The 24,696-nt window shown below is 65.0% G+C and overlaps 11 protein-coding genes across 12 annotated transcripts in view; 5 read left to right on the plus strand and 6 right to left on the minus strand.

Annotated features, from left to right (window-relative positions):
* The window catches only part of AMSG_11997 (uncharacterized protein), a gene marked incomplete at its 5' end in the record, with an annotated part of 4,698 nt that extends 1,920 nt beyond the window's left edge, over window positions 1-2,778 (plus strand). The window contains 2 exons of the mRNA XM_013901364.1: window positions 172-212; window positions 411-2,778. Coding sequence (XP_013756818.1) covers window positions 172-212; window positions 411-2,750 — 2,381 coding nt within the window. The 3' untranslated portion in view covers window positions 2,751-2,778. The remainder of the gene's footprint in view (window positions 1-171; window positions 213-410) is intronic.
* Window positions 2,779-2,812: 34 nt separating this feature from the next.
* AMSG_06616 (HemK family Modification methylase) lies at window positions 2,813-3,801 on the plus strand (the record flags this gene model as incomplete). The annotated part of the gene is made up of 2 exons (XM_013901240.1): window positions 2,813-3,629; window positions 3,749-3,801. 2 exons carry the CDS (start codon window positions 2,813-2,815, stop codon window positions 3,799-3,801), a joined length of 870 nt encoding a protein of 289 aa, XP_013756694.1.
* A 51-nt stretch (window positions 3,802-3,852) lies between these two features.
* AMSG_06617 (uncharacterized protein) lies at window positions 3,853-7,393 on the minus strand (the record flags this gene model as incomplete). The annotated part of the gene is made up of 2 exons (XM_013901241.1): window positions 3,853-7,076; window positions 7,312-7,393. 2 exons carry the CDS (start codon window positions 7,391-7,393, stop codon window positions 3,853-3,855), a joined length of 3,306 nt encoding a protein of 1,101 aa, XP_013756695.1.
* Window positions 7,394-7,570: 177 nt separating this feature from the next.
* AMSG_06618 lies at window positions 7,571-8,826 on the plus strand (the record flags this gene model as incomplete). Of its 2 annotated transcripts, XM_013901242.1 has the most annotated exons (3): window positions 7,571-7,667; window positions 7,761-7,879; window positions 8,000-8,826. In XM_013901242.1, 3 exons carry the CDS (start codon window positions 7,571-7,573, stop codon window positions 8,744-8,746), a joined length of 963 nt encoding a protein of 320 aa, XP_013756696.1. The 2 variants fall into 2 exon arrangements, with proteins under 2 accessions (XP_013756696.1, XP_013756697.1); XM_013901243.1 differs by having other exon boundaries at window positions 7,761-8,746.
* Window positions 8,827-8,853: 27 nt separating this feature from the next.
* AMSG_06619 (uncharacterized protein) lies at window positions 8,854-10,012 on the plus strand (the record flags this gene model as incomplete). Its single annotated transcript, XM_013901244.1, has 2 exons — window positions 8,854-9,064; window positions 9,474-10,012. 2 exons carry the CDS (start codon window positions 8,854-8,856, stop codon window positions 10,010-10,012), a joined length of 750 nt encoding a protein of 249 aa, XP_013756698.1.
* AMSG_06620 (uncharacterized protein) lies at window positions 9,939-10,845 on the minus strand. The gene has a single exon (XM_013901245.1). It carries the CDS (start codon window positions 10,458-10,460, stop codon window positions 10,038-10,040), a length of 423 nt encoding a protein of 140 aa, XP_013756699.1. The 5' UTR covers window positions 10,461-10,845; the 3' UTR covers window positions 9,939-10,037.
* Window positions 10,846-10,913: 68 nt separating this feature from the next.
* AMSG_11998 (uncharacterized protein) lies at window positions 10,914-11,512 on the minus strand (the record flags this gene model as incomplete). Its single annotated transcript, XM_013901365.1, has 2 exons — window positions 10,914-11,447; window positions 11,480-11,512. 2 exons carry the CDS (start codon window positions 11,510-11,512, stop codon window positions 10,914-10,916), a joined length of 567 nt encoding a protein of 188 aa, XP_013756819.1.
* A 209-nt stretch (window positions 11,513-11,721) lies between these two features.
* Window positions 11,722-16,926, minus strand: AMSG_11999 (uncharacterized protein; the record flags this gene model as incomplete). Its single annotated transcript, XM_013901366.1, has 1 exon — window positions 11,722-16,926. One exon carries the CDS (start codon window positions 16,924-16,926, stop codon window positions 11,722-11,724), a length of 5,205 nt encoding a protein of 1,734 aa, XP_013756820.1.
* A 369-nt stretch (window positions 16,927-17,295) lies between these two features.
* Window positions 17,296-21,465, plus strand: AMSG_06622 (integrin beta). Its single transcript, XM_013901246.1, has 2 exons — window positions 17,296-17,619; window positions 18,160-21,465. Exons 1-2 carry the CDS (start codon window positions 17,565-17,567, stop codon window positions 21,273-21,275), a joined length of 3,171 nt encoding a protein of 1,056 aa, XP_013756700.1. The 5' UTR covers window positions 17,296-17,564; the 3' UTR covers window positions 21,276-21,465.
* AMSG_06623 (uncharacterized protein) lies at window positions 21,070-22,743 on the minus strand. Its single transcript, XM_013901247.1, has 2 exons — window positions 22,701-22,743; window positions 21,070-22,295 (listed from the first exon to the last, which is right to left on the minus strand). Exons 1-2 carry the CDS (start codon window positions 22,728-22,730, stop codon window positions 21,471-21,473), a joined length of 855 nt encoding a protein of 284 aa, XP_013756701.1. The 5' UTR covers window positions 22,731-22,743; the 3' UTR covers window positions 21,070-21,470.
* A 17-nt stretch (window positions 22,744-22,760) lies between these two features.
* AMSG_06624 (uncharacterized protein) lies at window positions 22,761-24,280 on the minus strand (the record flags this gene model as incomplete). Its single annotated transcript, XM_013901248.1, has 2 exons — window positions 22,761-24,050; window positions 24,099-24,280. The coding sequence occupies 2 exons, from the start codon at window positions 24,278-24,280 to the stop codon at window positions 22,967-22,969; spliced, it is 1,266 nt and encodes a 421-aa protein (XP_013756702.1). The 3' UTR covers window positions 22,761-22,966.
* Window positions 24,281-24,696: the final 416 nt, after the last annotated feature.

A 24,696-nucleotide genomic window follows, 5' to 3' on the forward strand; every position in this document is an offset into this window, starting at 1 on the left:
CGGACATCACGTGACTAACCCCCCCCCCCCCCCACCCCCTACCCACGCCCCTCACCCCACCCTACCCCCCCCCCCCCCCCCTGTCATTGGCCATGAGTGTGTCACCGTCAACGGCGTCGTCTGTCTACCCCAACCGAACATGGCTCATCATGTGGGGCGCATTGGGAGGAGTGCTCAACCTGGCAGCGCTCTTCATCATCAAACGATTGCTGGTATGGATGGAGACACGGGAAAAGTGGCCATCACCCGTCAAGCTCATCCATTATCCCTCGTTCACCATTGCTATCATTGCCTTTACTTTGGGTGTTGTTTGTGTCGGCATTCCAGAGAGAAAAGAAAATGGTGATGTCATCTCATCCATCGTCCTCTTGATCGGAGTCGCTTATCTCGCTCCCGTCGGTCTTCGTGAGCCGCTCTATGGCTCTGGTTGGCTCGCACTCTTCCTCGCCGTCATCGGCACTGCTATGACCTTTGGTCTGCCGAGGACCGTGCATGATTCGGGCGTCAACATCTGGACATCGGTCTTCTTTCTTGGCCTCTGCATCATCACCTTCATCGTCTTTGTCGCCATCGAGCTGGTGCTGTGGCGGACCTGGTCGCGCGGTCTCTCCGCCCTCGAGTCAGGGCGAGATCGCAGGCTTCTCATCTTTCTTTACGCGGCGATGGTGGCCACTCTGCGACAGGCCAACGCACTCGTACTCTCGGCAATCATGTACGAGGTCGACGTCCGCGCCATCGGCAATGTCATTGTCTCGTTTGTCCTCATCTTTGGTGTCAACACCCTGCTCTCGGGCTACTTTTCCGTCCTAACTCTCCACGACTACGACCTCTTTGCTGTGGTTGTTGTCTTTGCTGCCGTCCGCCACATCGGCCTCGTCATGGAGTCGTTCACCTTTGGCGAGGCCAACGTCTCGGACGATGCCTGGATCTTCTCGGTTGCTCTCCCGGCCGGCGGCGTCATTGTTCTCCTCGCTGCACTGGCTGCCATGTGGATGAGGCCCAACTTCTCCGCCCTCCACCTCTTTGACCCGTTCTCCGTCTCGTTCCTCGAGGTCACTCTGTTTGGCTCGTGCATGCCGCGCCGTGCGCCGTTCTACGACCCCAACACACTGCTTTCGGGCGCCTCACTCGACGCCTCACGCGATGCCGGCTCCGGGTCCTCGTCCTCGTCGTCGTACGAGTACGTCTACACCACCACCTCGCTCTCGACGCACGGCGGGCGAACCAGCCGCCCGCCGTCAGACTCCTCGCTCTCCGACGCTATCCCGGACGGGTCGTCGTCCGAGGCCGCCTCGGACCGCTTCGGCATCGTCAGCACGTCATCGGCGCCGTCATCGTCGGAAGTCACCACATCCACATCGTCGCACTCGTCCAGCGAGCAAGAGGAGCGGATCTCGGTCTCGTCCATGTCTGCTGGCGCCGAGCGCGACATCCGCTCGCCACACGAGCTTGCCAACATCCACCTCGCCTCGCTCCGCCCGGCGCCGCGCTACGACGTAGCCATCACCGCCATGACGCTCGGCAAGCCGGTCGCACCAGGCTACCACTGGAACCTGCCGCTCCTCCGCCGGCCGGGCTCGGAAGTAGGGAGCAAGCTCCCGCCACGCTGCGACGGCGTCCACCTCATGCGCTCGCACTACTCGTGGACCACGAGGTCGATCTTTGCCTGTAGCTACCTCGCCATCATCTCGGTCCTCTACTTTTCGGCAACTCTCATCCTCATGGCCGCGCTCTACAGGGTCTGCCCTATCCCGACCAACGAGAGCCGCATGTTGTCGCCGCCGCCGCCGCTGCCGGCCTCGTTGCTCCACCCAGCCGACAACGTCCCGCTCTCACAGTTGCGGATGCTCGGGACCCACAATTCATACCACCTCGCTCCGCGCAAGGTCTTTCCGGGCTTTAACCAGGGCGCCCGGTTTTGGCGGTACTCACACAAGCCGCTGATCGATCAGCTTGCGCTCGGCGTCCGCGCCTTTGAGTTGGACCCGCATGTCCGGTCCGAGTCAATCTCGGTCTGGCACGTCAACATCTGGGACGACTTTTCGCTCTGTCCGTGCTTTGTCACCTGCCTCCGAGTCTTTCGCGAGTGGTCGCGCGACCACCCGGGCCACGTGCCCATCATCATCCAGCTCGAGTTCAAGTCGCTCTGGTTTGCCGACCTTGTTGCCGGCATCAACGGCGTCCATCTCGACTCGCTGGTCATTGTCGAGCGCGACATCCTCCGCATCATAGGCCGCAACGCTATCTTTACCCCTGATGACCTTCGCAATGGCTCAGCCACCCTCCCGGACGCACTCGCTGCAAACTCGCCGCCCGGCTGGCCGCGCCTTGGCGCCCTCCGCAACAAGTTCATCTTTATACTCGACGACGCCTCGTCCACCCGCGCCGCCTATCTCGCGCCGTCGCTCGTCCTCCGCAACCGCATCATGTTCACCACCACTGTCGACGGCGAGGCCGTCTCGCCATGGACCTCGGTCTTCAAGTACAACTCGCCGCTCTCCGAGTCGGGCGCCAAAATCGCCGAGCTCGTCACCCAGGGCTTCCTCGTCCGCACCCGCGCCGACACCGAGGACCTCTCCGAGCAAGTCGATGAGAAGCGGGCCATCGCCGCCAACGACTCAATGGCCCAGATCGTCTCGTTCGACTGGACGCCCGAAATCAAGTGGGCTTCGTACTTTTCGCCTTCGCTCCTCGCCTGCATCGCCAACGCCACCGTTCCCTGCTCGTCATGGTGGGAGTGGGAGCTGTAGCCATGTTAAATTCCCGCCACCCGACGCCGCTGACATCTCACACCAACACTCGTCGCGCGATCATGAGCATCCGCACCCTCCTCACGACGCTCATCAGCGAGCTCGTGGCGCATACCTCCCACCATCCTTGGGCCTCTCCTCAGGCCGACATGCGGGCGCTTGCCTGCTCGATCCTCGCCTCGCACCCACCTGGCGGCGTCCATCTTCCGCCGGCCGCCGGACATCCGCACAATCTCCTCGAACACGCCCGCCACGGCAAAGACCTCCGGACCCAACGGCCGATCGAGTGGACGACGCTCTCGAGCCTCTCGCGCGATCTCCCGCTCCCGCCATCGGCCTTTACCGCAGCTGCCGCAGCCATCGCCGCAAGATCCACCGCCGTCCCTGTCCCCTACATCACCGGCTTTACCGAGTTTGGCGAGCATCTCTTCCGGGTCGCCTCGCCCGACGGCGACCGCGTCCTCGTCCCTCGCCCTGCCTCGGAGCTGCTTGTGGAGCGAGCCACAAAGGCGCTTACCAGTCTCTCTTCACCCGCTGCCTCGGTCCTCGAGCTCGGTGTCGGCTCTGGCGCGGTGCTCATCTCGGTCGCGGCTGCTGCCGCCGACTTGCCGCGGCCCGTGGCTGCCGTCGGCGTCGACGTGGCGCCGGCCGCGCTACGGCTGGCGGAGGTCAACGCCCAGGCCGTGGCGGTCGATGCCAAGAAAGAGCTTGATGTCTCGCTTCTCGCCTCGTCGTGGATGACCGAGCTGCTGGCCTCGCCGGCTACCTTTGACGTCATCATCTCCAACCCGCCTTACCTCTGCTCGCACGAGATCGGCGCGGCGCCCCACTCGCCGCTCGCCCACGAGCCGCGGGGCGCACTCGACGGCGGCGAGCATGGTCTTGACCCGTACAAAGAGCTCTTTCATCCTGATGCACCCGATGGAGCGACTGCACTCGACGCTGCGCTCACTCGCGAGCGCGGCGGGCGGATCCTGCTCGAAATCGGCTCGTACCAGGCCGACGACGTGGCGTCGTTGGTCCACGCCTCGCGACGGTTCGCCGTCGTTGACGTCCACAAAGACCTCGAGGGCTGGGACCGGGTTGTGGAAGTCGCTCGTCTTTAGTGGCTCTCCGGCGACGGACCGGTCGGCGTCCGATGCAGGTACGGAATGGGCGTGACGGGGTCGGGCCCGGCCGGATGGCTCTGGCTCGGCGTGCGCGGCAGTGGCATGAACGGAACGGGCGAGGCCTTGTGGACCGGCGGGAGTGCCAGCGGGCGCCGCCGTGCCGACGACGGGGTTGGATGAAGGCCGAGGATCCGGGTCGGCGAGAGCGAGCTGTGGAGCATCGAGGCCTCGGATGCGAGCGCCGAGTCCTCCATAGTCGATGCCTCCAGCGACCGGTCGCCGCGGACCAGGCCCGGGCCAGCGTAGGTTGTTGTCGGGCGCGACGGGCGAGCGCCGGCTGCAGTGGAGCTCCCGAGTGGTGTCTCGGCCCTGCCAAGCGGCGTCGCCACTGAGGCGTCGATGCCGATGCGGCCGCGGGCAGCAGCGCCCGCTGGCGTCTCGGCGAGATGGACCGGCGACGGCGCGAGCGCCGCTCGTGCAACTCTGCCGCTGCTGCCGCTGCTCCGCAGCGGGCGTGGCGCCTTGGCACCTGTCGAGAACGGCGAGCGGCGCGGCGCGGCGTCGGTCATCGGCAGCGGTGCCTCGGAGCTGTCGAGCTCAGCAAGACGAACGCCGCGCCCAGCCGAGCCTCCGGCCGCGACAGCCGCCAGTGCATCGTGGCGCGGCGTGGCCGGTGGCGACGGCTGGACTGCAGTTGGCCGCTTCGAGCCCATACCTTGCCCGCGAACGTAGCTTGCGACGGCGACAACAGCCACCGCGCCGATGCAGAGGACCGCGAGCACAATGAGAATGACCCAGACTGCGACGTACTTGGACCACGTGGTCGGCGGAGCCGCGGCGTGTGCAGAGGCTGCGGGTAGATAGGCATCGGCGTCAGCAACATACACACTCGGTGCGAGCGCAGCATAGCCAGGGTCAGACGGCGCGGCCACGGTCCCGAGCGGGACTGTCGGTTCGGCCGCGAGCGCCACGAGCGCGTCGGCCGAGAGCTCAACGGTGGCCGTGCCGGGAAGGCTGAGCGAGGTGGCGCCGGCAGCGGCCAGGAGCGGCGATGCAGTCATGTCGAGGGTCACGGGGCCGACCGGCGTTGACGCCAGCGAGATGGCGATGCTGAGCACGGCGAGCATCCCAGTCTGGGCGCCGGGCGGCGGCGGGGTAAGGACCGCGGTGGCGTTGATGGCGATGACGTCTGTGTCGACAAAGATGACGGCGTCAGCGACGGTGGAGGCAAAGCCGCTGTAGAAGAGAGATGCCGAGGAGGCGGCGTCTGGCCCGGCGACGACCAGCGGGCCGAGGCTGAGGCCGGCCGGAAGCTGCGGCGAGCCGTCGGCGGCGCGGTGGGCGACTGGCGAGCCGAGAGCCACGACCGAGATGGTCTGTGGAATGTTCCACTCGCCGGGCGCAAAGGCGACCGAGGTGGTACGCAGCTCGATGTGTGGCGAGTCGATGGCGAGCGGGACCGAGATAGTTGTCCCAGGTGCCGGCGGGGTGGGAAGCGTGAGCAGGAGCGAGAATGCGGTGCCGGCGTCGGTCTCACGAACGACCAGCGGGAGCGGCGGCGCAAAGTCGAGCCGCGGGTCCGAGCCCCATGCCAGCGTGGTAAACGAGACTGGGGTCGAAGCAGCCGACGCGAGACCGGCCGAGCTGGTCACAGCCAGCCGCGCGGTGTAACTGGTCGACCCGAGGAGGCGGAAGAACGGATCGCCGCCCGACGACGCCACATACTGGGACGGCCAGCCGGACGAGATGACGGTGAGCTGGCTGACGGTGAGCGTTCGCGAGCCGATGCCGTCGACAGAGATGGTGACGTTGGCGAGCGAGGCGAGCGTGCCACCGAGCGCGTCAGGCGAGTTGATGGTGAAGCTCAGCTCGACGTAGGTCTCTCCAACTCCGGCGACCGCAACGCTGGTCGGCGCAGCTGGGATGCCGGGCGCGGTGGCGCCGTCAGCAGTGACGGCGGCCGACGTGAGGCCGGCATCTGAGGTGGCTGTCGCCGTGACGGTGTACCCTGTGCCCTGAGCAAGGCCGGTAAAGGTGGTCGAGAACGGCGCAGACGCCGGCAGCGTCTGCGAAGTTACGACGCCCGATGCGTCGACAAGGACGAGCGTGACGTTGTCGAGTGCAACAGCGGCGCCACCAGAAAAGGCTGGGAGACTCCACGTGGCGGCAAGCGTTGCGGGGGTACCGACTGGCGCGGGCGCCGACGACGGGCTCAGCGAGAGCAGCGGAATTGCTGACGGCGGCGCCACAGGAGTTGTGAACGCAAGCGGGGCCGAAGCGTGCGAAGTGACGCCGAGCGAGTTGTGCGTGGCAAGTGTGAGCTCGTAGCGAGTGCCCGGAACGAGGGCGTGGAGACGCCAGGGCTTGGCCGCCGGAAGGACGAAGGCGACGGGCGTGTAAGGCGCGTCCGGGCCATCGAAGCGGGTGAGGCTGGCGTTGTAGGCGGCGACGTGGGCAGAAGCAGCACCGACGGCGAGAGGTGGCACAAAGTCGAGGTCGGACGAGACGGTGTGCGGGTCTGTGGCGAGCGCTGGGGCGATAAGCAACGACGAAACGAGCTCGAGTAGGCCTGGTGGGTCCGGCGGGCCGACTGGCGTGACAACCACGAGCGGCGGGGTGGAGAACGGCGAGAGCAAGCCGGCCGAGTTGAGGGTGGATAGGCGGATGGAGAAGGTGGTGCCGGGCAGGACCGAGAGGAACAGCGTAGCCGAGGTGGCGTCGTCTGGAGTAACAGCAACGACATCTGCGCCTGCGGCCGGACCTTCGGTAGCAACATATGCGATATGATAGCCGGCGACTGCGAGCTGTTCGCCGCCGCCAAATCCTGTCTCCACGGGCGCGTTCCACTGCAACGAGATGGCGCGCGGAGCCGGCGGCGAGGCGATGGCGAGATCTGTGGGCGGATCAGGCGACGATGGCGAAGTAGCGGCCGAGACCGAAGGCGAAGGCGGCGACGACTTGCCTGCTTCCGTCATGGTAACAACTGTGAGGTCGTAGTTCCAGCCCGGCTGAAGGCCCGTGACGGTGTGGGAGGTGAGCGAGGGCGAGGCGAGGAGGACCGAGACCGGGGAGGGAGCCGCAGGAGAAGGCGGAGGAGCGGCGAGAGCGGTGGCGGCGATACGGAAGCCAGCAATGGGCGAGGGAGGAGCACCCGTGTATGTCGGCAGCTGCCACGAGAGAGAGACAGACTCGGCAGACGAGCCAGTCACCGCCAGCCCTGACGGAGGGTCAGGGAGGGAGCCAGCTGCAGAGGCCGAGCTGGTGAGGAGGAGGAGAAGGAGGAGGACGGGGCATGTGGGCCACCATACCCGCATGCTTGGAGGGGGTAGGAATGTGGGGGAGGGGAGGGGGAGGGAGAGAGAGAGAGAGAGAAGGTAAAAGGTCGTGGTTCTGTGCGCGGGGGGCGGAGGGTGTGGTGCCTGTGCGCGCCAAGGGTGGCATGGGCGACAGACCGAGTTTGGCGCCAAAATACGAGAAATGGCGCCAAAATATGGTGGCGCCAAAAATGTTAAACGTCACGTGAGGATGAACCATAAATTCAAGGAGAGGCTTTGATGGTGGCTGTGGCTGTGGCGAGGTGGCGAATGTTCCAGAAGAGTGAGGCGAGGCGCGGCATGTTGCCAAACGTGGCGGAGGGGGGGGGGGGGGGGGGACAAGGGCCACATACAGGGGACCGGGTGATACCTGACCACTTTTATTCCATTGTACACCATGTCTCGTAACCGTCGTCGTCGCTGTGTGGCTTGCTCGCGGGCTGTGGCGCCCGAGGGCTTTGCCAAGGACATGCTCCTTGCCGAAGCCGATGTCCGTGTCTGTCTCAAGTGCCAGGGGCAGGGCCAGGGGCAGGGCCAGGGCCAGGGTCAGGGGCAGGGCCAGGGGCAGGGCCAGGGGCAGGGACAAGGCATGGGGGCGGGTATGGGCCAGATGGCTACGCGCGGATCGGTGGAGGAGCACGAGGCGGCTACCATGCGGGCGCAACAGGAGGCTGACTATCAGGCGGCGGCTCGGGCGCAGCAGCAGGCCGATTACGAGGCGGCGGTGGCGGCAGAGGCGCAGGCGGCGGCTCGGGCACAGCAGCAGGCCGATTACGAGGCGGCGGTGGCGGCAGAGGCGCAGGCGGCGGCTAGGGCGCAGAAGCAGGCCGATTACGAGGCGGCAGAGGCGGCGGCAATGGCAGAGGCCGAGGTGGCCGGACGGGCAGCAGCGATGGCCCGGGCACAGGCCGAGGCCGAGGCCGAGGCGCAGGCGCAGGCGCAGGCGCAGGCGCAGGCCGGCGCAGGCGCAGGCGCAGGGCCTGGGGCTGGCGCGGGAGGCTCTCTGGTGGAGGCGCAGGAGGAGACGACGATGATGCGGTTCCCAGGGATGCAGACCGCGTTTGCGGCGCGCGCCGAGGCCGATCCACAGCTGTCCGAGGCGAGCAAGACCATTGCCGCCAACACGTTTGTGACGGGCTACGAGCAGAGCGCCGACGGGCGGTTCCGGATCGAGTTTACCACCTTTGGGCGCGGCGACAAGGCGGTGCAGTTTGACGCTGGTTGGGTGCCGATGCCATGGGAGGAGGCCAGCGAGGTGCTTCCGGACCCGTCTGCACTCCAGGGCCGCGTGGTGCGGGTCCGGCCGAACCCGGCCATTCCCTTCCGCCCGGTCTTTGGCACGCTGATGGACAGCAAAGACGCGTGGGCGGTGCCCGCGCCCGAGGGCGCGTGGGGCCTCATCCTCGCCACGCTCGACCTGGAGGGTCTCGTCGCACCCGAAGACCTCGTCCAGTTTGTGGCCTTCCTCAACGACTTTCCGGTCCGCGGCTTTGTCTCGCTCGACGACATCGCGCCGTTCCTCTCCGAGCACGAGCACATGGCTGTTGTCCAGCAGCTCCAAGGCCCACAGTAGCCGCTGCAGGCGGTCCTCGCGCACGTCGGCCAGGCACCGCGCCACGGCTTTGGGAGCAAGTAAACCGGCAGATGTCGCCACACACACTCGACTCGCCAGAGTGAGCCATGTGGACAGCGAGTGAGCAGCTGGCCCAGTACCAGCCGGCTGTGGTCTGGTTGCTGTATGTCTGCGGCATGCTCGTCATTCCGCTCCACGTGTGGTACCCGTGGCTGGCAGAGCATGTCCAGCGCGGGTACGACGGACCGCCGTGGTTTGCCATTGCCCTCGTCGCCCTCTGGCTCCCCGCCATTGTCTCGCTGGTGGCCATGCGCGCAGGTACGGATGGATGGGGGGGGAGGGGTACGGACTCATCGGGAAAGGGACGGCTGACCGTGGGCGTGATGGCGATCTCATCTGATGCGATGCTGTGCTGTGACCCCGACGCGACGGATGCCGTGACGGGTGCTGTGCCGGATGTGGTGGTGGCTGCTGTGGCGGACACTGCTGTGTTGAAACGCGTGACGGATCCCGTGGCGGATCCCGTGGTGGATCCCTGCCATCGCCGCCTCTGCCACCATCGCCGTATCAGTCATCCTCACCGACCCGGGCTACCCGCCACCCAACTACAAGCAATCTTCCAAACGATGCTCACGCTGCAAGGTGGGCAAACCGCCACGATCGCACCACTGCTCGACGTGCAACCGATGCGTGCTGATGATGGATCACCACTGCGGCTGGCTTGGAGTATGCATCGGTCACGCAAACCGCAAGGCCTTTGCGCAGATGCTGGTGTGGATGCTGGCTGCCATCTCCATCCTTGTCGCCGTCTCGTGGCTCCGCGTCTACACTTGGCTCATTGTCCGCCTAGGCGACTACCGTGATGCCCCGGCCTGGCACCGCGCCGTCGACTTGCGGATTCTGCCATCACAGACCGGCTCGGCCGAGCTGGCTCTCCTTGCGCTCGCCGCCACCGTCTACCCGCTGGCCGCGCTTGGCATCGCCTTGCTCCTCACCGCCCAGCTCCGCAACATGTGGCGGGGCGTGACTCAGATCGAGTCGTGGGAGCTGGCTGCAGCCACTGAGGCTGCCGCAGCCATGCCGGGCTGCCCTACGCCTTACTTTCCTTACGCTGCGCCGTCGGGCATGGCCAATCTGCGCGCCGTGCTTGGCCCGCTCCCGCTCTTCTTCCCCATCCATCTCTCGGCCCCAGTCTACGGCTCTGGCGTCGTCTTTACCAAGCATCCGCCACCATCGCCCACACACGCCGACATGTACACCATGTAGCTAGTCGCCCCCCTCCCCCCTTTCTCTACAAATTCGGCGCCTCATAGCCCGGAATGACATCGGCGCCGTCCGAGTTCTTGATCAGCGCCGTCTGCGCGTCGCCACTCGGCGCGTCCTCCAGCTGCAGCGGCAGTGCTGGCGACGTGTCATGGACAAGGACCCAATACATGCAGCCTGCAAACGGAAAGAGGAGCATACTCACCAGAAACACGATACACACAGCCTTGCCTGCGTTGCTTCCGGCCTTGACTGCCCCCACCGCAAAGCCGACCATAGCTCCCACGTAGAGGCACGCCATCGCTCCAGCCCCCGCCACCATGGCCCTGCTCACCTCTTGACTTCCACTTGCCAGTCCTTGTCGCGCATCGACGGGCGACCGCTGCGCCGCCTCGACCTCGCCCATGAACGCATGCGTATCATACACCGAGCTCCGTCCTGACACCGACATGCTTTCGCTGATAGCGATAGTTGTCGTCAGAGTGATGTCCACCGCACGTTCGTCTCAGGAGCAAGTACTCTGTCCACGCTGCGGCGATGTTGTTGCCACGATGCCCGATGCGATGCTGTTGATGTCGATGACGGCTCGAAGTCTGCCAATTGATCAATGGCCAACGTTCCAACAATCGATGACCCTCGCCAGCCAACCACCTTCTCAATCCTCGCCTGCGGTAGACACACGGACGCCACAACAACACCACTTGCTACAGATACCAGCCACCACACACCTCGTGCGCTTGTCGAGTTGGGTGCGTGCAAATGGGAGAGGTGCCCCAAACAAGCACGCGCCACCTCCGCCCTCTCGCCGCGCTTGCCAAACAGGGTCCCTCTCTGTCCCGTCTCGCTTTCCTCCATTTGTTCCGACTGTGGCCATTTGTTCCGATCAGCAGCAGCGTCTACGGCTCTACGACGACGAACTCCTGGCTGAAGACGGGCGTGTCGATCGCGACGATATGCCGCTGCTGGACGACGAGCCGAGCAGCGAGGTGGTTGATGACATGGTCGAGGACTCTGGCGAGCGGCGTGTGACCGAGCCTGCGTCACCAAACGCGTCGCGCGAGTACCGCCCGCCGCGGACACTTAACCCAGTCGCCTCCGACTTTTCCAGCAGCGCGTAGTTGGACCAGTTTGCGAGCGCCGTGGCAATCGGCGATGGGAACTCGGCCGTCTCGCCACCGGGCTTGCCTGTCGCCAGCACCAGTGGCGTCCCGGTCAGCGACTCCTTGAGCACGTAGGTACCGTAGATCGGCGACGACGCGCCGCCTGTCCACAGCCAGGCACCTTTGCGCGACGGCGATGCGCCGGCGCCGAGCAGCAGCAGCACCATGTCCCGCGATTCGCGAAGAACCGCCAAATGCAACAGCGTGCCTGAGATGAGGAACTTCTGCTCCGAGAACCGCCAGTCGTGGGCACCCGTGCCGCCGCGGGAACCCGTGCCCTGGCGGCGTCCTCCCGCCGTGACGGATACACATCAAAGGCTGTCGACTGCGTATGAGCCGACATGTGCTGGTAGCCACCAGTGGCGGTGTGCAGGATCTCGACGTGCTTCCATCCATCGGTAGCCGTCGTCACATACCGCTCCCGTCCACGGAGCCTTCCGCGCGTCACTGCTCTCCGCTCGTACTCTGACGAGAACTGCAGGGCGGCCGAGGCCGAGACAGCCCGACCGCCGCGGGCCAGGATGGCTGCAGCCCGCTCTACATCGCCTCGGTTCACCGCGTCTTCCAGATCGCCTTGACGTTGTCCGAGAGCAGCTGCTCCGTCCGCGAGTTGGTGATGTTGACGTTGAAGACCCGCGTGCCGAGGAAAGTCGGCGTGAAGAGGAGCGTCGGGACGAGGCGACCACGGTCGACAAGCTCCGCACGGAGCGTGCAGGTCACCACGCGCACCGCCGGCTTGTCCACGCACGAGCCTTCGAGCAGGACCGCCGAGACGTAGGTCACATCCTCGGGGTACTCCACGTTGAGCACCAAGTCCTTCGCCGGGTTCCGCCCGCCATTGACCACCACGTCGCCACGGATCTCCATCGTTCCACCGCGCGGCGACGGGACAGGGCCGTACGACGTGGCGAGCGCCACGTTGGTCGTCTTGTCCAGCAGCTCCGAGCCAAACACCACGTTGTTCGAGGTGTCAAAGTCGGGAATGCCGGTGTTTGTCACCGCAACTTGTGCGCGGATGGTGTCCGCCGCCGTGAACGGCGCCTCGACGAGAACATCGATGCTCATCTCTCCGCCGGCCAGAATCTGCGGCCACGTGCACGTCACGTTGGCGGCGGCGCCCGACACCACACACGTCACGCCGTTGGCCGACTGCGCCGTGAGGCCAGTCGGCGGCACGCCGTACACGGCCGGGATATGGAAGACCGTCGTTGCACCTGCCGGAATGTCGGACGCCGACGAGCCGGCCTTGAGGCCGATCGACCAGCGGACAGGCACCTCGGGAATCATGTACAGCGGGCGGTTGTTGCCGTCGAGCAGCCGCGACGGCGGCTGCAGCGAGACACCGGCGTCGACCGCAAAGTACGAGTTGACCACAACAGCTGCATTGTTGTCGTGCAGGTTCTCCTCGAGCTCAAGCGTCGTCTGCGTCGTGTTCATCAGCACCGGAATCGGCGCGTCGGACGAAGACATCGTCTTGAACCGGTAAAAGACCGACCGCGCTTCGAACCGAGGCGCGTCAAACTTGCACGAGACCACATAGTTGGCCTGGTCCCACACGCACGCCGGTGAGAACGAGGACGGCTGCGGCGCAGAGAGGAGGTACTGGATGCCAGTAGGCACCGTCAGGTTCGCCTCTACTCCAGCACACACCACCCGGCCGATGTTCTGGAACGTCGCAACCAGATTGAGGCCCTCCGAGCCGGCAACCACAGACGTCGGCGACGCAATGAGGTTGACCACAAGGTCGCACGTCTGCGTCACGTTGTATGCCTTGGTCACCGCCACATCGTTGGCCGAGTTCGAGTCGTCCGAGTCGGTCGTCACGGTAAAGGTCTGCACGTACTGGTTGTTGGTCACCAGCGACGTGATGCCGTCGAGGACCTGAAGCGTGTACGTGACGTTAAACTCCTCGCCGGACCGGAGCCGCGGAATGGTGCACGTCGACGCGCCGCCGCATGCCACGGTGTGGGTCGGCGACGTGTCCTGGGCCACCACCGAGTCGTAGAAAAACGCCGACGTCGGCATGTTCGACGACAGCTGCACGTTGTACGCCGTCACCATCGCAGGTGCCGCGCGGACAACAACGACATACTCGATAAAGCCATCGAGGATGACAGAATTCGCCTCGGGCGGCTCCGACACAATCTGCACCGAGATGTCGACCGGCGCCGTGAGGCTAAACGAGTCCGAGCCGGTGGCGCCGTCCTCGTCCACCTCATCGGCGACAACCGAAAAGGTCACCGTCCGGGCCACGTTGGGCGTGTCGACGGTCGTCGAGAACGTGTACGTGATCGTGCTGGGCGTGGGGCTGACCGGAATCGCGTTGAGCGGGCAGGTTGAGACCATAAACGTAGGCGCACCAGACTTGGGCGCCAGCGTGCACGCGCCGGCGAGGAGCGCGCCCGACGGTGCATTGAGCGAGAGGCCCTCGGCGGTCTCAAACTCAAACGTGGCGACGCCGTTGTTAGCCACCGAAGCGCCGTTGTTGCGGAAGGAGGCCGTGACCGTCACCTGCGCCGGAACGGCAACAGACGCAACCGGAGCGACGACCGAGGTCACCTCCAGGTCGGCCATCGGCAGGCCGCGGAGCATGATGACACGGCCGACAGCCTGGGTAGCCATGCCCGACGCGTACCAGAACGGATGCGAGACAATGAGGTCGTTCCACGAGTCACCGTCAATGTCGACAGCCGAGACCATGGCACGACCAAACATGCCGTTCTCTTCAGGCATGGTGATGGCCTGCGCCGGCGTGGCGCCAAGGAAGCCGGTCACCGAGTCGCAGCCGCGGAACACGTAGACCGCGCCCTCGACGTTGTCGCCGGTGTTCGGCGCACCGATGACCACGTCCGGGCACCCGTCTCGGTTGAGGTCACCAGCAGGCGCAATCGCCTCTCCAAACTGGCCGTAGATGGCCGGGCCGGCCACCATCTGCGCAGCAGTCGTCGACGAAAGACCCGAAGCCGAGCCCGCGTACACGTACACGGCGCCGTCGTTGCCAGCGTTGACCTGGCGGAACGGCGCGCCCACAAGCAGGTCCATGAACCCATCACCGTTGACGTCGGCTGCGGCGAGGCCGCGGCCAAAGCCCGAGTTAAACGACGGGCCAGTGACAGCCCAGCCGGGCGTGGTCGACATCGTGGTGCCGGTCGTGCCGGGATAGACCAGGACGCGCCCGGTGTACCCGATGCCGCCCGACTGCTGCGTGTCCGAGTGGCGCGGCGCGGCAACAACAAGGTCGACACGGCCGTCACCGTTGAGCAGGTCAGCACGGGCATAGAGCCGGTTGCCAAACATGCCAAAGCCTTCGGCACCACGACGCGAAGACTGCGGGTTCTGCAGCCGCGTGTCATCAACAGTCGTACCAAAGTTGGACCGCGGGTTGTTGTAGATGTAGACGTAGCCCTCGCCACCGTACGGGGAGCCAAGGAGGTGGCGGCCGACAGCGACGCCGCCGGACCCGGTCAGCGTCGCACCGATGGCCACCGCGGAACCGATCTGCCCAGCGTTGTTCCAGCCCAGGCGGTCGCTCATCGGGTTCTCCTGGGCGTTGCGCCAGCGGCAGCCACCGGCACCCGAGCACGCCGAGCACGTCCGGGTGTGGGTGATCGTCGTTGTGTTGATTGTCCGCTCAAGCGTGGCCGTGTAGACCGAGCCGGTCGACGGCCGCGGGAGCGTCGAGTCGGGCGCCGAGACCTCGCCGTTGACAATGCCCAGCCAATGGCCCGAGACCGGGTCGCGGACGCGCAGAGCGTCCGAGGCATCGTTGACCCGCTCGACAACCGAAAAGTCCCATGAGGCGTAGAGCGTCGGCGACGGCGCCGGCGCGCACCCGATCGAGTCGGCAATCTGCGTCGCAGACCGGAACTCGTTCCACATGCGGACAAGCGAGATCTCAGAGTCCTCCAGCGAGTTGGAAGCCGAAGTGTAGCGGTAGCGGTAGCCGTTGTTAAGCCGGCCGGCGACAAGGAACGAGCCAACGCCACCGAGCGAGCCGGTTGTCGTCGTGCCTGACGCAACCTGTGCGCCATCAACGTACACAATGGTCTGGCCTGACGAAGCGGTCCGCCACGTCACCGCAATGTGATGCCACATGCCGTCGGCGACGTTAGCACCAGTGTTGAGGTTGGAGCCGCGGAAGCGAGCCCTAAGCGCGTTGGGGTCGTACAGCCGGAACGCGTCCGAGTGCGACGACGAAGCGTAGTGCGCGAGCGAGCCGACCGTGTCGGTTCCACGGTAGAAGAGCTCAAAGGTGAGCGTGGAGGTCGGCCATCCGGCGCCGACCTCGGTGTGCCACAGGAAGCCCGAACCAAAGGTCACGTCGTCAAAGCGGATGAACTGGCCGACGTGCCAATGGCAGCCCGACGAGGGGATGCCGATCGAGGTCACGGCAATCGACTCGGAGATGAGCGTCTCGACGCGGGTCTCGACTGAGGTCGTCTCGGAAATTGTCTCGCGGTAGACGCCCGAGACGGTGCCGAGCGACTGCGGGATCCCGGTGTCGAGACGAACGCCCCAACCCGGGTACGAGACCGGCGACGAAATGACCGTGTCGACCACGGTAGAGTCGACGCAGCTCGCCTTGCACGAAGTTGAGCAGTGGTCGTCGCGGTAGAGGAAAGCCTCGCCACGGTAGCCGTTGTCGTTCGAGCCACCGGCCTGCGGCGCGCCGACAACAAGGTCCATGTAGGCATCGCCGTCGGCGTCACCGATGTCGAGCGAGACGCCAAACGAGGCGCGGATGACCGCGTCCCAGTGGCTGTAAGACGACGGGAGCTCCAGATGACCGTCGGCCACCGTCTCAAACGAGTTGGACGTGCCCATGACAAGCGTGACGCGCCCGGCGTCAAGTCCACGCCGCGTATCGTACGCCGGCGAGCCGATCGCGAGGTCCATCTCACCGTCGGCGTTGAGGTCTCCCATCGCAAGCGAGTAGCCAAACGACTCACGGTGCTGGGTGCCGGTGATCTGCCACGACGGCGTCGACGCAAACGGATCAATGAAAAGCGGGTAGGCGACGCTGCCGGTGGCCGGGAGCGTCACCTCGTACGCCAACGTAGCGCCGTCGTCTGAGCCCACAAAGCGGGCGGCGAGCGGCGTGCCGTCGGCGTCAAAAGCTACAGGCGCAGAAAGCTCGAGGAGGACAGCGTCTGCGGCGGAGCGCACGATAAAAGCGCCGGTGTCGGCGTCGACAGAGCTCGACGCCACAGCCTGAGACGTCGTAACGTCAAAGGTGAGCGAAAAGGTGGTGCCCGGCGCCGAAGGGCCGGTCAGGAGCTTGAGCGAGTGCTCGAGCGCACCGACCTGCTTCGCCGTCTCGAGCCACTGCTCGGCGACGACAGAGACCTTGGCCACATCGGGTGCGACCGTGGCGTAGGTGAAGACGTGCGACATGAGCCGCGCGTCGCCGTTGGACCCACCCAGGGCGCACTTGAACGGCGCGTCCGACGCGCCATGGCCCGGCGAGAGGCGCGCTTGGCGGGTTTGGAGCGAGAGGCGAACGCCCCACGCAGGGGTAGCCGAGTCCAGGGCTGCGGCAAAAGTCACGGCCGGACCAGCAAGGAAGCCGGTGAGGCGGCCCGCAGCAAGCGGGAAACGCCCAGAAAACTTGGCATCAATATCGCGGTGCGGCGCGACAACAGCGGCAGCCTTTCCGGTGGTACCGGGCACACACTGCCGCAGAGGCGACCCAAGGACACCACCCACAACCGTGAGTGCTGCCACAAGGGCCACAAGTTGGAGCACAACGACCTTCATGCCGAGGCTCGAGGTCGAGGACAAGTGGAAGGTGACTCAAGAACAAACGTTAAAACAAGATCAAAGTCGATCAAGTGGCGCGTTGGAGCCAAACGCGTGCCGAATCGATCAAAAAGTGGGTGTTCCCAGGAACGAAAAAAGCGTTCAAAGGGCCGACGACGAACGAACGGTAAGGCGAGCGCGGGACGGCTGGGGTTTTTTTGCAAGGAACCGACGAGTTCGGGTGTGGGGCAGAGGAGAGGGGTACGCAGCAAGTGGGAGAATACACAAGCAGCGGAGAAGAAAGGGGAGGGCGTGTGTTGGCCTTCGACAAAGCCTAGAGAGTGGGTATAGGGTGGGAAGATGGAGGAGGGAGGGGGGGGGAGGGGGGGGGGGGGCGAGGCGAGGGTGGTGGAAGGTTTTGGGGGGAATGTCGAGTGTCGTTCGCCTAGCATGGCCAATATCGCTGCTGCCTTGCCTCATTTCCCGCAATTGCGTCATCTGGCCCATTTTGGCCGCCCGACTCCCCCCGTTTCGGGGGAATTATTGGGCGCCTGCTTTTCAACGAAATGCAAACACTTTGATGTCTGATTGGGCAACGTTCGGAGCGTGTTTGTTCGTTACTGTTGGCAATTGCGAACCTTCCTCTCGCAGCGACCATGAACTGGACATTGGCCGCCGTGCTAGTTGTTCTTGCCTTTGCGGCACAGACGAGTACGTCCACACGTGGTAGAAGAGAGGCTTGCCACCGTCACCACCCTGTGCAACAATAGAATGCACGAGTGCTGGAATGTATGGTGGCTGGCGAGGTGGCCGCATGCCCGCTACGCCCAACACGGGCACGCCGGAGGCAGGCTGTGTGGCGCGGTTGGTGGCTGGCGGCGCGAGGCTTGGTTTTTGGCGACGGTGATGGGCCAACGAACGCGTGCCGACGGACCGCGGTTGGGTGGCCGGTGTTGCCGGCTTGTACAGGGGAGGGGGGGGGGGGGGGGGGAGGGGAGGGGGTAGGGGGGTAGGGTGGGTGGTGGAGAATTGGGTGGAGGGGGCAAGGGAGGAAAGGAGGAAAGGAAGGGGGGGGCGGGGGGGGAGAGAGAGACGGCGGCAAGGAACGCGAAGGGGCAAGTCAAAAACGCCGAACGCTTGTTTGCCAATGTCTTTTTGACGACTCGGACGATTATGGTGTTCCATGTTTTTTGACGCCAGCCGAAGCGACGAGAACGACTCACAGACGACATGTGGGGGGGGGGGGGACAGGCGAGGGGGCCGACTGCACGAGCTACACATCGTGCTCGGCTTGTATTTCTAGTGCCGACCAGTGCGGATGGTGCTTTACGCCCGGATCGGCCGGATGCCAGGCGGCGTCGACGTCGACGTGTGCGGCGCCGGACTTTCTCAACCCTATGTCCGAGGTGCAGTCGCAGTCGACGACGTCGAGTGTGATGACGCCGACGGACGTCAAGGTCTTCCTTCGACTCAACGACCCGCTTTCGTTTGTGGTGACGGTGACACCCGGGCCGATTCCGCTCGACCTTGTGCTTGTGGAGGATCTGTCGGGCTCGATGTCTGATGACGTGAACACACTGCGTGCGCTTGCGCGTGACATGGTGACGCGTGTGCGGACTGAGATTCAGGCCGACACCAACTTTGGCATTGCCGGCTTCATTGACAAGCCGGCCGAGCCGATTGCGTGGAACCGCGACTGCAACACCGAGTCGCCGCTGGCCAACCAGGACTGCTGGAACTACGAGTACATGGGCTGGCTGGCAGCGGCTTCGGACGAGAACCTGTTCTTTGACGCGCTGGAGAACTCGCTGGAGAACCATGGCAACAAGGATTGGCCCGAGTCGATGTCCGAGGGCGCGTTCCATGCTGCGGTGTGCACGGCCCGGTCCGGATGGCGGTCAAACTCGCGCCACATCATGCTCATCTCGACGGATGCCGACTTTCACATTGCCGGCGACTCGGAGCTTATCGGCGTGTACAACCCGCACTCGCGTCTATGTGAGGATGCCGTTGGTGGCGATGGATACGGCCCGGGCATGGCTGAGGACTACCCGAGCGCGTCGCTCATCCGTGATGCGCTGCTGCGCCAGAACGTGGTCCCGATTTTCGCGGTGACTGCTGGTGACGGTGGCAACTCGCGGTTCGACAACATTCAGCTGTACCAGGACATTGTGAACGAGTGGGGCTTTGGCTTTGTCTACACCCTCGAGTCCGACTCGTCGAACATCATTGACGCCATTGTGACGGCGTACACGGTGACAGCCGAGACGGTGACCCTCATCGAGGCTGCTGACACCCGCGACTGGGTCAAGTCGATCACCCCGACCGGCGGCTACCAGAACGCGCTCCTCGGCGTGGCGTACCCACTGACGGTCAACATGCTCGCCTCGCACGGTGACGAGAACGTGGTGGAGCAGATTCTGCTCACCTCGTTCGGCTTTGGCTCGGTCAACATCAACGCCACGACGGTGTACGATTGCGATTGCTCGGCCGCGTTGTGCCTGGAGACTGGCGGGCAGCAGTGCAACGGACAGGGAACGTGCGAGTGCGGCGTGTGCACCTGTGCGTCGACCAACTTCACTGGGCCTGGCTGCGAGTGTGACGTCAACGCGCCGTGCGACCCGCCGTGCGTCAACGGCGAGTGCGTGTGCGGCCAGTGCGTGTGCTCGGACGGCTGGAAGGGCGACACGTGCGAGTGTGACTCCAAGCCGTGCCAGGGTGGCGGTAACTGCAACGGGCATGGTGTGTGCGAGTGCGGTGTGTGCAACTGCACGACCGGGTGGACCCAGAGCGACTGCTCATGCACCCTCTCGCCGTGCCCAGGCACGCCTGCCTGCTCGGGTAACGGCCTCTGCACGCCGTGCGGAACGTGCGAGTGCCAGGCCGGCTGGACCCACCCGCCGCCGCCTGCCCCGCAGGACTGCTCGTGCTCGACCATCCCGTGCTTCTGCTCGGGCCATGGCAACTGCGAGTGCGGGTCGTGTGTCTGTGAGGCGAACTGGATTGGCTCGGACTGCTCGTGCAACAACGTGTCATGCCCGATTGATCCGGTCACCGGCACCGAGTGCGGTGGTGGACAGGAGTGTGTGTGCGGCGAGTGCGTGTGCGCCGAGGGCTTTACCGGCCCGTTCTGCAACTGCTCGACGAACCTGTGCCCGACGACCGGCAACGGCGCGTGCAACGGGCATGGCTCTTGCGAGTGCGGCGAGTGCACGTGCGAGTCCGGCTTTGGTGGCATTGCCTGCCAGTGCGATGCCTCGCTCCCGTGCCCAGGCTCGCCGCAGTGCTCGGGCCATGGCGTGTGCGACCGGACGGACCAGTGCGGATGCGTGTGCGACAACGGATGGACGACAGCGCCCGACGGGACCGAGGACTGCTCGTGCTCGACGACGCCGTGTGCGACCTCGTGCCAGCCGCCGTTTGGTAACTGCGAGTGCAACAAGTGCACGTGCAACACGACGTACATTGACTCGCTGCCGTGCACGGTCGACTGCGGCGCCGGCGAGTGCGTCAAGGTGGTGGACAAGGACTGCGGCATGACGATGCAGTGCTCGTGCCCGAACGACCCGGCGAACCCAGTGCCGGTCACGCCCGGTGAGTGCCCGTGCATGCAGGACGCCGAGGGCAAGGACCTTTGCGGTGCCGCCAACTGCTTCGAGGCCAACTCGGTCAACTGCACTGCCCGGTGCGGCGTGTGCGAGTGCAAGCCCGGTGTGATCGGCGATTCGTGCTTGTGCGACCCAGGAACGGAGGCACCGGCCTGCGACTCGCCGTGCCTCAACGGTGGGTCGTGTGTGCCGTCGGCCGGCAAGCGCGACCCGGTGACCGGCGCGCTCATTGCCGGCTGCGTGTGGTCGTGCCAGTGCGTGCCGCCGTTCTCGGGCCCTTCGTGCGCCGACTGTGACGTGACCAACCTCGACTGCCCGCTCGCTTGCCGTGCCCAGACGTGTGGCGACTGCTTCCTCGACAGCGGCTCGACCGACCCGCGTCTCCAGGAGTGTGGGTGGTGCGTGAGCGACTCGGGCAACTCGTCGTGCATCAAGCGCGCCGAGTGCTCGGCGAGCAACGGCGTCGTCGTCGACGCCTGTCCGGTCGCCCCGACTCCGGCGCCGACCCTCCTCGAGAACAAGTCGGTCTTCTACGGTGGCATTGCCGCCGCAGCTGTCCTCATCCTCGCCATCCTCGCCATGATCATCTACAAGATCTTCATCTGGAAGCGCGACAAGCAGCTGTGGGCCAAGTTCAACGCTCAGCAGGATTGGGGTCTCGACGCCAACCCGCTCTACAAGGATGCGTTCGACCAGCACGAGAACCCGATCTACGCTGAGAACGCCGATGTCGACGACCGCGGCGCAGCGTTCTTCTGATTTTGCCGCTCGTCTCCTCTCCGACTCCTCGACTCGCCTGGCCCTGTCTCTGCTGCGCGCCCACGCCCCTCCCACCTCCCCACTCTTCTCCCCCCTCTCGCCTCGCTCGCACTTGCCATATTTTGACAACACGTGCGCTTGCAAAGCAGACGGCTGTCGGGTCCTGGAAATGAACGCAACATCTTCTTTCGTCACCTACGACGCCGGCTGCGGGTCCGGCACCGACTGCGTCTGCTGGCGCCGCCGGACGGCTGAGGCTGTCGACGAGGCAACCGATCCATAGGCGGTGTCGGCAGCGGCGCAGGCCAAGGAAAAGGCGGCGGCGGCGGCTTGGACTGCCGAGTACTGCATGGCAGCAGCAGAGACCGAGGTGATGGCAGAGTCGAGCGAGGCCGCCGCCCGGTTGACCGCCGGAGTGAGGCCGAGCGCAGTGTCGACGCGGCCAATGCCGGCGTCAACAGCCAACGCCACCTTGTTGCCCGACACGCTGACAGCGGCGAGCGAGGTCGAGAGCGCCGAGCCAAGCCGGACGTGGTCAGCGTCAAAGGCGCGGGCGCGGGCAACGGCGCCCGATCCGACAACATACCCCGCTGCAATCATCTCGGCGAGGATGCACGACTTGGTCTTGGCAGGAGCGGATGTCGCACTCGCCGGCTCGGATGTGGAGGCCATCGAGGCACTGGCGCTGGCGCCGGCCTCGGCCTCAGCCTCGGCTTCGGCCTCATCCTTGTCCTTGGCGCCGCTGACAAGCACCACGCCTGGCGACGTCGGGGTGAGAGCAGTTACCGAGATGGCCGAGTCGACGATGGAAGCATTGGAGAGGAGCAGGGCGGTGGTGAAGCCCGAGTTGGCTTCAAAGACGACTGCCGCCGAGGCCGTGGCCGGTGGGTCTGTGGCCGGGCTCATGGCAAACGCCTCGATGGTGCCACAGTAGGTGAAGAACGTCTTGATGTTGGCCTCGGTGGCCTTTGCCGAGATGTTGGTCACCAGCGCTGTGCGGGCGAGCGCAGATTCTTCGAGCTGCACCATGTCGGTGTCCGCGATGATCATGCCCAAGCCCATGTCGGTGTCCGCGATGACCATGCCCGTGTCCGTGTCCGCGATGACCATGCCCGTGTCCGTGTCCGCGATGACCATGCCCGTGTCCGTGTCCGCGATGACCATGCCCGTGTCCGTGTCCGCGATGACCATGCCCGTGTCCGTGTCCGCGATGACCATGCCCGTGTCCGTGCCCATGATTCCCATGCCCATGCCCATGCCCATGCCCATGCCCATGCCCATGCCCATGCCCATGCCCATGCCCATGCCCATACCCGCCCCCTTCCATGAGTGTTACGCAACAGAAGCCCCTTCACCTCGCCCTAGCCCATACCCATACCCATACCCCCCCTCCCCACCCCCCCCCATCCACCCATCCACACATACCGTAATTCCTCCCCACGTGTACATCGACATAGTGGTCGAGTGCAGTGTGTGTGTGTGTGTGTGTGTATGTGCTTATGCTTGTGTGTGCTGGTGCTCTTCCCCCTGGCCACACCTCGGAGCAGAGTGGCATGCGCCAATTTGGGGGACGGGCGATGATAGCCTGATCCGCGTCGGCGGGACTGCACGGATGGCGGTGGGAAACAATCGGAGAGGTGGATATGTGGAGGAGTTGATCAGAGAAATACAGATGGGAGGTAGTGCGCGGGTTAGCACATCGACAGCGCCCACCACAAAAGTCCGCCAAGGAACGCCATGCCGACAAGGCATGCATTGGTGGCCACTGCAACGTCAAAGGCGTACTTGCGCACCCGCTTCAGATCGGCCCACTCGAGAATGACAACGTCGGCCTTGGGAATGGTCAGCTCAAAGTCGGGCGCGCCGTCCTTGCCGGTAAACTTGGACATCGAGTTGGAAATCGCCTTCATGCAGCCTTTGCGCGCAAGCGCAGACTTGACCACCGCAACCTGCTTGTGTCCTGGGTTGTACCACGCCGCCTCGCGCGGGTATGGCGCCACAGGGTACGAGCGGCAGCCCGATGACGCCTTGCGGCACGAGCAAGCAAAAGCCACCACGTCGGTAGCGCCAGGTACCGTAACCGGTACTGCTACATGACTCGCCTTGCTCTTAGTCGACTTGCTCTTGCTCGACTTGGCGAAGCCGGCCCGGTCGATGTGAAGCTCAAACCGCGAGAGATCTGCAAACGGCTTGGACCGCAGCGCGGCAATCTGCACCGAGCTCGTCGCCGCCGGCAGCGGCCCGCGGTAGTACGAATCAGATGCATCGAGTGAACCGAGGAGCGAAAAGTAGATGCTGCCCACAATCGTCGCCACGCCCACAAAGGCAAACAGGTAGCCAAGGAGCGGGAAGAAGCACTCGCCAACGCTGATCCCGCCAGGGTTGCGACGGAATGCAACTACAATGACCAGCGCTGTGATCGAGAACAGGATCGGAAGACCAGCCAGCGGAAGCACGAGGCCAAGCACAAGGCCAATGTCTGTATCAGCCATGTAGTACGACGCGCCCTGCGTCAGCAGGGCTCCTCCCACAAACACCGCCGTGCCCAGGAGGCCCAGCACATTGCCGCTCGACCTCGTCTGCAGGCACCTGCACCCCATGCCGCAACCGCCCTCCTCCTCCTCGCTCGCATCGAGCGCATACGGTACAGCCATGTCGGCAACCTCAACGCTCGGCTCAGCTGCGGAAGAGGCGTCCGCAATGTGTACCACAGGCTGTGGCACCACCCATCCAGTGTCCGATCGCGGTGCCACAAGCTGCAGTGACGCCAGCTTGCTGATCCTCCCAACCCCATTCCGATCTCGCCTCTGGCCTCTTCTTGACGTCGACGAAGCAGCACCCGGGCTCACCGAGGCACTTGCTGGACTCTGTGCATGTCGAGCCGGAGTGAGCGTGTGCGCGCCCAGTGGACGTGGCGACGGCGTCGGCAGATCAGGCAGCCGAATTGATTGGCCGGCGGCAACGAGCGGCGGTGGTGGGGCCACAGGCGTGGCGAGCGTGTGCATTGCCACAGAATGGTCTGGACCATCTCCTGGTGTCGTTGCAGTCACCGCCACGTCATATGAAGGAAGCTCGTCGCCCATATACTCGCCTTCCCAGCACCAGAGATGGTGCTCAAACGCCAGCAGAGTCAAGTGGCGTGTCAGGCACCCGCATCCGGCGCCGTCGCCTCTCTGCTTCCGACCACCGATGCCATTCAGGGAATACTATCAGAGCATGTCGTGGCGAATCAGATGGCATTGGAAGCTTGTTCTGGGTATGGGCAGGAGGAGGAGGGGGGGGGGGGGGGGGGGTCGAGTTGTAGCCGTTGCCTGTCGGCCCGCCGTGGTTGCGGGGTGAGTGCTCCTGTGCGCGTACATGCCACGGCACCATCGTCACCCATCATCACTGCGAAGCCTTGTACGTCGTGTATACGATTGAT

Source organism: Thecamonas trahens, assembly GCF_000142905.1.
Source record: "Thecamonas trahens ATCC 50062 unplaced genomic scaffold supercont1.30, whole genome shotgun sequence".
NCBI classification, from domain to species: domain Eukaryota; order Apusomonadida; family Apusomonadidae; genus Thecamonas; species Thecamonas trahens.

Coding starts and splice junctions, on each gene's coding strand:
- AMSG_06620 (XM_013901245.1), bottom strand. CDS start 10,460: ATGTCGGTGTCAGGACGGAGCTCGGTGTATGATACGCATGCGTTCATG.
- AMSG_06622 (XM_013901246.1), top strand. CDS start 17,565: ATGAACTGGACATTGGCCGCCGTGCTAGTTGTTCTTGCCTTTGCGGCA. Junction 17,620..18,159: donor TGCCTTTGCGGCACAGACGA/GTACGTCCACAC, acceptor GGGGGGGGACAG/GCGAGGGGGCCGACTGCACG.
- AMSG_06623 (XM_013901247.1), bottom strand. CDS start 22,730: ATGTCGATGTACACGTGGGGAGGAATTACG. Junction 22,296..22,700: donor ACACGTGGGGAGGAATTACG/GTATGTGTGGAT, acceptor GACATGGTGCAG/CTCGAAGAATCTGCGCTCGC.